The sequence below is a fragment of the Oncorhynchus masou genome, chromosome 13 (genome assembly GCF_036934945.1).
Source record: "Oncorhynchus masou masou isolate Uvic2021 chromosome 13, UVic_Omas_1.1, whole genome shotgun sequence".
NCBI classification, from domain to species: Eukaryota; Metazoa; Chordata; class Actinopteri; order Salmoniformes; family Salmonidae; genus Oncorhynchus; species Oncorhynchus masou.
The window spans coordinates 48,512,882-48,525,910 of NC_088224.1; the positions used below are offsets into that span (position 1 = coordinate 48,512,882).

The following is a 13,029-nucleotide window of genomic DNA, read 5'->3' on the forward strand; positions in this document are numbered from 1 at the left end:
CACTTTAACAACTTTATTTGTATTTACAGATGGCGTACAAGTTTAAGGCACATGAAAGTTAACATGTTCCAGAAGGCATTTCTGCAAAAAAAACCTAGTCGATATACGGCTAAACTAGTCACAAATGGCTTTTATGGACTTTGCCAATTGGTCCACAGTTCCTTTGAAAGTGTGTGACATTTGTTTTGTGGTTTAAAAACAACCTCTATCTACAGTCACTGCCTGTATTTACTGTGAAAATCCAATTTTAGTTTTTATTAGGCACCAAATGGACAAATTCTGCAAATAAGATGTTTTCTGTCGCAAAACCCTTTTTGAAAAATGTTCAGTTGCGTGTGTGCCTATATCAACATGAATAACGCTGATGACCTCTGGTCACCACTGTGTGGCATTTGTCTGTTCAGGAAGCCCATGATGGGGAAGTGAATGCGGTGCGGTTCAGCCCAGGCTCCCGACTCCTGGCCACCGGAGGGATGGACCGCAGGGTCAAACTGTGGGAAGTGGTCTCAGGTATGTGACGTCTTTGTATGAGGAAAGTGTGTGACTTGTTGATCTGGAGGTCAGTGATGAAATGTAAAAGGTCTGATTGCCCAAGTCCCTTCCCATTGTCCCCTCTGCTCCCAGCAGCCCTTGCTGTACTCCCAGCATGCTCTAGTTGTGCATCGTTGGTCACGGGTGCTGCTGACAGAAAGGATGACCTCGCATCATGTGTCTCTGAGACCAAGGCGTCACAGTGATGTTGGACATCCAACATGACCAATCACCAAGGAGTATCAGGGTGTGGGTTTGGGATAGGTAGATGATCTCAAGTTTTCAAGCTGAGACCTTCATGACAGGAGAATGATTAGTTCACCAAATGGGAGTGTCAATTATGTATGTGACAATTTTAGTCTTTCCATTAAAACGCAAAGAAAAAAATCTTTAAATAGGCAAATCGGTTAAGTACAAATTGTTATTTACAATGACGGCCTACCCTGGCCAAACCTGGACGACGCTGGGGCAACGCACTATGGTACTCCTAATCACGGCCGGCTGTGATACTGCCTGGATTCAAACCAGGGACTGTGACATCTCTTGCACTGCCTGATGCAGTGCCTTAGACCACTCGGGATCCCCCTTTCCAGCCAATGACTCAACATTCTAACAGTCCAATGAATACATTTCAATTATGTGACCCGAAGAATAATCGTTTGGTTGTTTATGAAGATCACATTAGAATACTTAAACTTTTAATTTTTTAAAACATTTTTTAAACATGGCATTTGTTTATTACTTAAAGGCCCTCAACTCTGGACCTTGAAGCCAGTTACACTGCATTATTTTTTATTTTTTTCATTTTCCCATATAATCAGGGACTGATTTATACCCGGGACACCGTGTGTGTAATTTTTATTATCAGGTAGAACAGAAAACCAGCAGGCTAGATGTATGCATGTATGCATGTATGCATGTATTTAAAAAAGCTAGTTCAAGAGTTAAATCCATTATTTTGTTTTGTCAGGTTTAAAGAAACATTGTGGAAATAAGAGTGTATTAAAATATGCTATTCTGTTTATTTTTTAAGTTACTCGTCTTTGCTTAATAGCTAGAGCTATGCTGCTGCTCGAGTGGTGCTGAACGCATGGACGGCGTGGATATTCTTGGGAAAAGTTAGTTGTCAAATAACAAATTCAAGAGATGCAGCTCTATTTCCAAATAAGTGTCACAAACTGCAGAATATGCTCTTTCTGATACTACATAGAAATCAAAACGTTTTACCTGCATGGAGTCTTTCTGAAGCAGGATTTAATTGTGATGCTCCTTTCCCTGCATCTGTCAATTCTAAGCTGCGCCCATCTCTTCGTGTACACTGATAATATTGTCACTCATCAGACTGTCAATTTAATCTTGTCTTTAGGCTAACTCTTATGTGTGAAATTAGTTTCTGTATACTTTAAATGTGGTTTTGATGGGCTGGCTGCATAGGCTGGCTATCACATTTGCTTCCCCTCACGCATCAACTCGGATAGAGTCAAGCATATGTTTTGCAATATTCTAAAAGCCTACTGCAATATGTAGCATGTTTTTGTTTCTTATAGTAAATAAAGTGGTACCCTAACTGCTGCTTTTCACAAATTAAAACATAAGAGTATCTTATCTACCCATAAGGCATGCGGTCAAATGTGAGTGCCAATGCTGATAAGTAAGCATTCGTTATCATTCAGTTAGGCCTAATTTAAATTCAATTGTGTGGTAATGTGCACGATCATTGCCCTTTAATCCATTTGACTCACCACCTGGATTTGGTTTTATGTAGCAGAATTTGAAATTATTATTTTTACATTTCATTAAATTAGAGAATCAAAGCTACACAATGTCATGCACTACATTTGAGGAACAATGGGAAAGTAATTATGTTTTTAAAAGTTAAACTTGTAAACTCACTTTTGAGAAAAGGGTCTTTTGAATGTTTTATCTTGTGAAGAGATGTCTTCACCCATTCAGCATTGTTCACACCCTAAGCTTTAGCCCCACGCATCTCGTTTTGCTCTCTGAGCATTCAGAGCACACTTGATGCTCTGGCCAATGATTTGTTTACCACTGCTCTGCTGACAATTTCATTACGCTTTTTTTCCGACTTTACTGACACTGGCCATATTCAACGGGTGTAATGTCATACACGTAAAGTTAGCCAGGGAGCCAGCAAGTTAACCTTTCGACAACATTCCGGTGAAAAGGCAGCGTGCGATTTATTTTTTTATTTTATTTTTTTTATAAATATGTACAGTATATCAAGTGAGTACACCCCTCACATTTGTCAATATTTGAGTATCTTTTCATGTGACCACTGAAGAAATTATACTTTCCTACAATGTAAAGCGAGTGTACAGCTTGTATAACAGTGTACATTTGCTGTCCCCTAAAAATAACTCAACACACAGCCATTAATGTCTAAACCGCTGGCAACAAAAATGAGTACACCCCTAAGTGAAAATGTCCAAATTGGGCCCAATTAGCCATTTTCCCTCCCCGGTGTCATGTGACTTGTTAGTGTTACAAGGTCGCAGGTGTGTTAAATTTGGTGTCATCGCTCTCACACTCCCTCATACTGACTGGTCACTGGAAGTTCAACATGGCACCTCATGGCAAAGAACTCTCTGAGGATCTGAAAAAAAGAATTGTTGCTCTACATAAAGATGGCCTGGGCTTTAAGATTGCCAAGACCCTGAAACTGAGCTGCAGCACGGTGGCCAAGACCATACAGCGGTTTAACTGGACAGGTTCCACTCAGAACAGGCCTCGCCATGGTCGACCAAAGAAGTTGAGTGCACGTGCTCAGCGTCAAATCCAGAGGTTGTCTTTTGGTAAATAGACGTATGAGTGTTGCCAGCATTGCAGAGGTTGAAGGGTGGGGGGTCAGCCTGTCAGTGCTCAGACCATACGCCGTACACTGCATCAAATTGGTCTGCATGACTGTCATCCCAGAAGGAAGCCTCTTCTAAAGATGATGCATAAGAACGCCCGCAAACAGTTTGCTGAAGACGAGCAGACTAAGGACATGGATTACTGGAACCATGTCCTGTGGTCTGATGAGAACAAGAAACTTATTTGGTTCAGATGGTGTCAAGCGTGTGTGGTGGCAACCAGGTGATGAGTACAAAGACAAGGGTGTCTTGCCTACATTCAAGCATGGTGGTTGGATTTTTATGATCTGGGGCTGCATGAGTGTTCGCCGGCCCTGGGGAGCTACAGTTCATTGAGGGAACCATGAATGCCGACATGTACTGTGACATACTGAAGCAGAGCATAATCCCTCCCTTTGGAAACTGGGCCGCAGGGCAGTATTCCATCATAATGACCCCAAACACACCTCCAAGACGACCACTGCCTTGCAAAAGAAGCTGAGGGTAAAGGTGGTGGACTGGCCAAGCATGTCTCCAGACCGAAACCCTATTGAGCATCTGCGGGGTATCCTCAAACGGAAGGTGGAGTGCAAGGTTTCTAACATCCACCAGCTCCATGATGTCGGCATGAAGGATGACTCCAGTGGCAACCTGTGAAGCTCTGGTGATCTCCATGCCCAAGAGGGTTACGGCAGTGCTGGAAAATGATGGGGGCCACACAAAATATTGACACTTTTGGCCCAATTTGGACATTTTCACTTGTTGCCAGCGGTTTAGACATTTAATGGCTGTGTTGTTATTTTGAGGGGACAGCAAATTTACACTGTTATACAAGCTGTACACTCCTTTACATTGTAGCAAAGTGTAATTTCAGTGTTGTCACATGCAACGATATACTCAAATATTTACGAAAATGTGAGGGGTGTACTCACTTTTGTGATATACTCTAACTTTCACACATTAACAAGTCCAAAACAGCAAATGAAAACTTCTTGTTAATCTACCAGGTCATAGCCAAGTAAAAAAAAAACACAGCCATTTTTCCAGCCAAAGATAGGAGTCACAAAAAGCAGAAATATAAATACAATTAATCACTAACATTTGATCTTCATCAGATGACACTCATAGGACATCATGTAACACAGTACATGTATGTTTTGTTTGATAATGTTTATATTTATATCCAACAATCTGTTTACATTGCTGCATTACGTGCAGTAATGTTTTGATTAAAAAACATCCGGTGATTTTGCAGAAATACTTATAATAAACATTGATAGAGACTTCTCCTTAATGCAACTGCTGTGTCAGATTTAAAAAAAAACTTTACGGAAAAAGCATAATTTGAGAACGGCGCTCAGAACCCCAAAACAGCCAGAGGAATGTCCTCCATTTGAGTCTTCAGAAGTTCGAAAAAACACAATATTCACTTATGATCTTCATCAGAAGGGACTCCCAGGAATCCCAGTTCGACAATCAATGACTGATTTGTTCCATAAAGTTTATAATTTAGCCACTTGTTAGCGTGTTCAGCCCAGTAATCCATCTTCATGAGGGACGAGCACTTCGCCCAGACAAAAACTCAATGTTCCGTTACAGGTCGTAGAAACAAGCTAAACGATGTATGGAATGAATCTTGAGGATGATTTTAACATAAATCATCAATAAGGTTCCAACCGGAGAATTTCATTGTCTGAAGAAAAGCACTGGAACGAGAGCAAACTCCGTCGCGAGTGCGCGTCACAAGCCTAATACTCTGACAGTCCACTGACTCAAAGCGCTCTTATGAGCCCCTCCTTTATAGTAGAATCCTCAAACCAGTTTCTAAAGATGGTTGACATCTAGTGGAAGCCCTAGGAAGTGGAACTTCATTCATATCTCACTGTGAATTCAATAAGGACTGGGTTGAAATGACCAACCTCAGATTTCTCACTTCCTGTTTGGATTTCTTCTCAGATTCTTGCCTGCCATAGGAGTTCTGTTATACTCAGACATCATTCAAACCGTTTTAGAAACTTCAGTGTTTTCTATCCAATACTAATAATAATATGCATATATTAGCATCTGGGGCAGAGTAGGAGGCAGTTCACTCTGGGAACACTACTCATCCGAAAGTGAAATGCTGCCCCCTATCCCGAAAAGTTAACGTTAGCTAGCTAACAGTACACTTTAGCTTAAGACATGTTGCTAGCTAAGTAAACACTGAACCTAGCTAGGTAAGCGGAGCCTAATGTTAGCTAGCAAAGCAAACGGTTCTGGGATACCAATGTCATACACGTTAGCTAGGGAGCCAGCCAGCTAACAGTGCACTTCAGTTTGAAATGGAACTACTTTCTCTCAAGTAGAAATGTGTAATATCTGAATGTAGCTAGCTAGACTCTTACCCATATATCATCATGCATGATGGAACAGTCTCCCCTTCACGAATGCCATGCCACGGTTGCCCTTAGTTTGAAGATGTGATCAGGAGACATGTTTTCTCCTTCTCTTTAGCTATCATACTGTAATTCCACTGATTTCAAAACTTGATCCTCCAGAAAGTGGAGAGCAATACTTATTCAGCTCCACTATACATTAAAAAGCCGCTTTCAACAGGATTACCAACACATACTGACCAGCTCAAATGGACAGAAGCATCCTATATGGCAGACCAATCCGAACTCCTCTCTCGGCATGTCCAGCCTACTCATTATCTCTGCTAACAATGGCTAGTGGGAAGAGTGCTGTCTTTCTGTTGCTTAACTTCTTATGGCTGCAATCCCGTTAACGGGAGCGATATGACAACAGACAAAGTGTAGGGCACAATTAACATTCCTCAAACATACATGTAGCCCATACTATTTTAAAGCTATTCTCGTTGTTAATCCCACCAGTGTCCGATTTCAAATATGCTTTACAGCAAAACCACCACAAATGATTGTTAGGTCACCACAGCCACAGAAAAACACAGCAATTTTTTTTGTTTGTTTCAAAAAGCAGAAATGGAGATAAAATTAATCACTAACCTTTGATCTTCATCAGATGACACTAATAGGACTTCATGTTACACAATACATGTGTTTTGTTTGAAAAAGTTCATTCATCAAAATATGAGTTTACATTGGTGCGTTACCTTCTAGTTCCAAAAACATCCAGTGATTTTTTTAATTTTTTTTGCATAGCCACATCATTCAACAGAAATACTCATCATAAATGTAGATGATAATACAAGTTATACACATGGAATTATAGATATACCTCTCCTTAATGCAACCGCTGTGTCTGATTTCAAATAAACCTTACGGAATAAGCCAGCCATGCAATCTGAGACGGCGCTCAGAAGAATTTGTCACAATAGCCGACATAAACAAGAAATTGCATGATAAATACTCCCTTATCTTTGATCTACATCAGAAAGCACTCCATGAATCCCAGGTCCACAATGTTTGTTTTGTTCGAAAATGTCCGTTATTCATGTCCAAATATCTTCTTTTGTTAGCGCGTTTGGTATAAATATCCAAACGCTCATTCTGGTCAGCGTTATATCGGACAAAACCTTTAAGTTATATTACAGGTCGAAGAAACATTTCAAACTAAGTACAGAATCAATCATTAGTATGTTTTAACATATCTTCAATAAATTTCCAACCAGAGTACTCCTTGTCTTCGTGAGCAATGGAACGCAAGTGACTACCATGAGGAATAAGCATGATTAGAAAATGGCTGACTGCCAGACACCTGACTCATTCAGCTATCATTTACTCCCACAACACCATAGTCTCATTATAATTTCTATTGATGGTTGACATCTTGTGGAACCCCTAGGCAGTGCAACATCATTATCTCAAGGGGATTTCATTGGGGATACATACAAAGCTCAGATTTCTCACTTCCTGTTTTGATTTCAACTCAGGATTTTGCCTGCCATATGAGTTCTGTTACACTCACAGACATCATTCAAACAGTTTTAGAAACTTGTGTTTTCTATCCAATACTAATAATAATATGCATATATTAGCAACTGACTGAGGAGCAGGCTGTTTTTCTTTAGGCACCTTATTCATCCAAGCTACTCAATACTGCCCCCAGCCATAAGAAGTTAACCAACAAGGCTCGTAATTTCACAATTGTATTCGTATTTACAGATGGCATACAGTTTGTTATGAAGGCACATGAAAGTTCACATGTTCCAGTAGGCATTTCTGCCCGGTAAAATATTTTTTACATTCAAACGGCTCTCCTGTGAAGTTGACTTGCGACATACGCCAAGTTTCCTGAAATGGGTCACATTTGTCATTCAGTGAGGTATTTTGCACGTGGCTGGGTACCAATGTCATACAGCGCGTTGTCTTTGTGGGTTAAGTTGTGAATAGGTATGAAAACTTTTATAAAAATGGTTAGTACATTTCTGTATGAGTAAAAATTCTGTAAAATAAGTAATGCAAAATACAATCATTTTGGAAAAGCCAGGGAAGGACGTTTTTTGGTAGGAATCGTCCACTAGGAATCGACTCCAAAGATGAAATGTTTTTGGACTGGAGGAGACTGATATTAGTTGCCGTACTTCTGTGAGAGACATGTCATGGCAATTTCCTTTATTACCAAATCATGAGAGCAAACCACACAAGTCAGAGTTATCATAAAGTCCATCTTTAATTATGAGCTTCACCATAGCCCTGTGACTCTCAGATCAATTCAGTGTCTAAAATGAATTCTCTGAGTGTCAACATAATGGCAACTGAGATCCTTTATAGCAAAGGCACACCCATCTAAACTCCCATGACAAATAACAGATCTTAGGAACATTACACAAAGAACCCTTTACTTGAAAAAAAGGATTATCCTATAGCCAGACAGCATTGGCTATAAATTGTCCTTCAGTTTGGTCTCAAACTGAAGTTCTTGTCTCGTTCTTGGTACCACTTAGAACCAAAACATTACGTCATCCAATGACATATCAATTGTCAATTTCTAGATACTCTCATAAAAAATACAACCCCTCCTGGACAAGCTTACAGAGAGAAGAGTGACTGGCACACAGACATTGTGGAGCCACCTAACTGGTTCCCCATTAATCACACCATCCCTTCACATGGTTTAGGAATAGTTAGACACATTCACAGATAAGACTAACCCAACCTCTCCCCTCTCTGGACCCAAGTAACTTTTCCACATCAGCATACTTTGATAAATAAGATGTTTTATTCATTTTCATATGTTACCTAAAGAATTCTGATTCTGCTATCACAGACGCAGCTTTCATTACGAGGGATGGGGGGAGGGGCAAAGTATAGGCAGGTTGGCCACCAGGCTGTCCGAGTCAGAACCACACACTAGGCCCATCTGTCGGCAATCAAAAGCTGTATTTCGCCATTTCTTTGCTTGCAATGTCTCTCAAATTCGGTAAAGCAGGGCCTATCAATAGATAGGCCAGGATATTCCACACGAAAGACCGAAGACTGAACACACGCTCACATCATTAGCGAAGAGAAGCGCGGGCTAGCCAGCTGCACTTTGATACATTTTTTGGGGGGGAGGGGAACAGCTTTCTGTCAGGGATTTTTCTTAAAATTAAGGGCCCCAATTTTCGTTTAAACGTTCCCACCCCTTATGTCAATGCAGATTATTTATCATAGCTGCATAGAATTGCACAAAGGTTGTAATTTTGAAATGGTTGACTGTTCAGTTGGTGTGTATTTTAATGGGTACTCTTTTGTTCTGTGTTGTAGCAGTCTGTCATGGGTCTTGTTCATTCGTCACCAAAAGAAAACGGCTTGAGGGGGGGGGACTACCTAAACTCGTCCAATACGAAACGCTAATTTTAGTTTTCCGTCACATGCTACAATTTAACATGGCCCAGACATCACCCCCTTTCAAATTGACTGCCATTTATTTGTCTCTAAGATTTGAGTAGACTGGTCAGGGACTTCCGTAGGCACCGGTTAGATATGGTTCTGGGGTATATTCCCTAGGAAGCAAATGGATGGAAGCGGCGATAAACTAACCTGAATTTGTCCAATAAGAAAAGCTTGTTTTGATTGCTAAACGTTTTCTTATGCAACATTTTTTTGCTACGGTGTGCACTAATGAATACCCCTGTTTTCTTCCTGTATACAGGTCGCTGTGAGCCTAAGGGTGCTCTGACTGGCAGCAACGCCGGGATCACCAGTATAGAGTTTGACAGTGCTGTGAGTGTCATCTTGATTAATCTCCTAGCCTGTCTAAAATGGCACCCTATATCATGGATCATCAACTAGTCCGAACCATGTAAAACAGCCCCAGACCATTATTGCTCCTCCACCAAACTTTAGTTAGCACTATGCATTCGGGTAGGTAGCATTCTCCTGGCATCCGCCAAACCCAGACTCGTCTGTCGGACTGCCAGATGGTAAAGCGTGATCAATCACTCCAGAGAATGCGTTTACACTGCTCCAGATTTACACCACTCCAGCCGATGCTTGGCATTGTTCATGGTGATCTTAGGCTTGAATGTTGCTGCTCGGCCATGGAAACCCATTTTATGAAGATCCAGACGAACAGTTCTTGTGCTGACGTTGCTTCCAGCTTTAGCACTCGGCAGTCACTTTCTGTGAGCTTGTGTGGCTCAACACTTTGTGGTTGAGCCTTTGTTGCTCCTAGGCGTTTCCATTTCACAATAACAGCACTTACAGTTGACCAGGGCAGCTCTAGCGGGGCAGAAATTTGACAAACTGACTTGTTGGAAAGATGGCATCCTATGACGGTGCCATGTTGGAAGTCACTGAGCGCTTCAGTATGGCCATTCTACTGCCAATGTTTGTATATGGAGATTGATTGCATGGCTGTGTGCTCGATTTTATACACCTGTCAGCAACAGGTGTGGCTGAAAAAGCTAAATCCACCAATTTGAAGGGGTGTCCACTTTTGTATATAAAGTGCATTCAGACCCCTTGACATTTCCCACATGTTGTTACGGTACAGCCTTATTCTAAAATTGATTTCAATATTTTCCTCATCAATCTACTCACAATGACCAAGTGAAAACAGGTTTTTAGGAATTTTTGCAAATGTATTAAATAAGAAACATATTTACATAAGTATTCTCAGACCCTTTACTCTGAGGCTTGAAATTGAGCTCAGGTGCATTGTTTCCATTGATCATCCTTGATGTTTCCACAACTTGATTGGAGTCCACTTGTGGTAAATTCAATTGATTGGACATGATTTGGAAAGGCACACACCTGTGTATGTATAAGGTCCCGCATGTTAGAGCAACAACCAAGCCATGAGGTCTTAGGTATTGTCTGTAGAGCTCAGCTCTGGGGAAGGATATCAAACAATTTCTCCAGCATTAAAGGTCCACAAGAACACTGTGGCTTCCGTTCTTAAATGGAAGAAGTTTGTAACCACTAAGACTTTTCCTAGAGCTGGCCGCCCGGTCAAACTGAGCAGTCTGGGGAGAACGTGATCAAGAACTCGATGGTTACTCTGACAGAGCTCTGGAGTTCCTCTGTGGAGATGGAAGAACCTTCCAGAAGGACAACCATATCTGCAGTGGTCCACCAATCGGGCCTTTATGGTAGGATGGCCAGATGGAAGCCACTCCTCAGTAAAAGGCACATGACAGCTCGCTTGGAGTTTGCCAAATGCCACCTAAAGACTCCCAGACCATGAGAAACAAGATTCTCTGCTCTGATGAAACCAAGGTTGAACTCATTGGCCTGAATGTCGAACACCACGTCTGGAGGAAACTTGGCACAATCACTAGGGTGATGTATGGTGGTAGAATGCTGTGGGGATGTTTTTGGCAGAGCCTGGGTGACTAGTCAGGATCAAGGGAAAACTGAATGGGGCAAAGTACAGCGAGATCCATTTTTTTCTGTTCAGGTCCTCAGACTGGGGCAAAGGTTCACTTTCCAACAGGACAACGACCCTAAGTATACAGCCAAGACAACGCAGGAGTGGCTTTGGGACAGGTCTCTGAATGTCCTTGAGTGGCCCAGTCAGAGCCCGGACTTGAACCCAATCAAACATCTCTGGAGAGACCTGAAAATAGCTGTGCATCGACGCTCCACATCCAACCTGACAGAGTTTGAAAGGATCTGCAGAGAAAAATGGAAGAAATTCCCCAAATACAGGTGTGCCCAGCTTGTAGCTTCATACCCAAGAAGACTTGAGGCTTTAATTGCTTCCAAAGTTGCTTTAACAAATGACTGAGTAAAGGGTCCTGAATACTTGTCTAAATGTGATATTTTCTGTATTTTGCTTTGTTGTTATGGGGTATTTGTGTTTGTGGACTTGGGGGACAATTGAATACATTTTAGAGTACGGCTGTAACATAACAAAATGTGGAAAAAGTCTAGGTCTGAGTTCACTGTGCATTTGGAAAGTATATTTCACTATGAAATCACTTGGAGCTGATTTGCTTGTGTTTTTAGTCATGTCCAACAATAAAGAAAATAAAAAGGACCCTGCCCTATAAAGTGAAGCGCACTTTATAGGAAATAGGCTGCCATTTAAGGCAAGATCGAATTTCCCCTATTCAGGTCACAGGCAACCTCTGTCTTCTGTTTTGCTACCTCTGCAGCAGGGTTGGGATCAATTACATTTCAGAAATTGAAGGCCTAAATGGAATTGACCCCAACCCTGCAGCATGACCAGTAATAGAAATTGGAGGGGAGACTATGGATCTGTCTCCGTTCATACGTGCGTTTGTTATACACGATATGACACCACTAGCCCAATTTTGACAACCTTGTGAATGACACATTTTTCCATAGGGATCCGGCATTTACAAACTTTGAACAAGCATATCTCCTGTCCTGTTTGAACTTGAATTGTTGGCAATAATTGGCCCAAGGGCTGCATTATGCGTGGGGGATGACATGATTTATTTATTTTTGCTTGTGGATACTTGCACAGGAAGTTTAATGAGTCACGACTGTCCATCGTTGGTCTTTTGTGAGCTGTTGCAACCTGAACCATTTTTTTTGTTGTCTTACTTTGAACTAGATTTCTTGTTTCTTTTCAGTGGGCCTCAGAGTTCAGGTTTAGAAAATGTAATTGAATGACCTATGTCTGATTGCAATGATTTTCTTCCACTCCACTGTTTAACTGGGTGATGTGTGTCGCAGGGCTCCTACTTGCTGGCTGCATCCAATGACTTTGCCAGTAGGATCTGGACTGTGGATGACTACAGACTGAGGGTAAGTATGCCTCAGAAGGGCCCTTCTATACATCAGGACAAAACTAACCCAATTAGCTTGTCCTTATTGTTGTAGCATGCAAATGAAGGTTGTAGGGCTGACCCCATTTTGTCGACTGGTCGAGTAGTCGCAAATGGATGAAATAATTTTTTTTATACGAAGAACCTGTCTGATTGCTCCTGTATCAGTGGACTAATCCATTGACTAGTTTAAACAATGTTTCAACTTCGTTGCAGACTGGCTATGCATGGCCAATGTGATTTATAGAATGTTTATTTATATCAGTATATTTTCTACCTGCAGGCTGCAACGTTTCAGTGTTTGCTTTATGTAGGTTATTTTTAGATTTGTATCATTTAGATTAACCAAAATGTAAGTGATTTTGAGATACAAAGACGACGAACTAAATTAAACATTCCGCAAATGAAAATCATAACTGGCTCGCACATCGGTAGAAATTGTAAGATAAATTGGCTCTCCAA

The 13,029-nt window shown here is 41.2% G+C and overlaps 1 protein-coding gene and 1 non-coding gene across 3 annotated transcripts in view; both read left to right on the forward strand.

Moving 5' to 3' along the window:
* The window catches only part of atg16l1 (ATG16 autophagy related 16-like 1 (S. cerevisiae)), a 55,434-nt gene that overhangs the window by 30,873 nt on the left and 11,532 nt on the right, over positions 1–13,029 (forward strand). For both annotated transcript variants that reach the window (XM_064984119.1, XM_064984120.1), the window contains 3 exons: positions 405–510; positions 9,480–9,550; positions 12,476–12,547. In XM_064984119.1, coding sequence (XP_064840191.1) covers positions 405–510; positions 9,480–9,550; positions 12,476–12,547 — 249 coding nt within the window. The remainder of the gene's footprint in view (positions 1–404; positions 511–9,479; positions 9,551–12,475; positions 12,548–13,029) is intronic.
* Positions 559–826, forward strand: LOC135553524 (small Cajal body-specific RNA 6). The gene has a single exon (XR_010457603.1). It is a non-coding gene; the product is annotated as a small Cajal body-specific RNA 6 (non-coding RNA).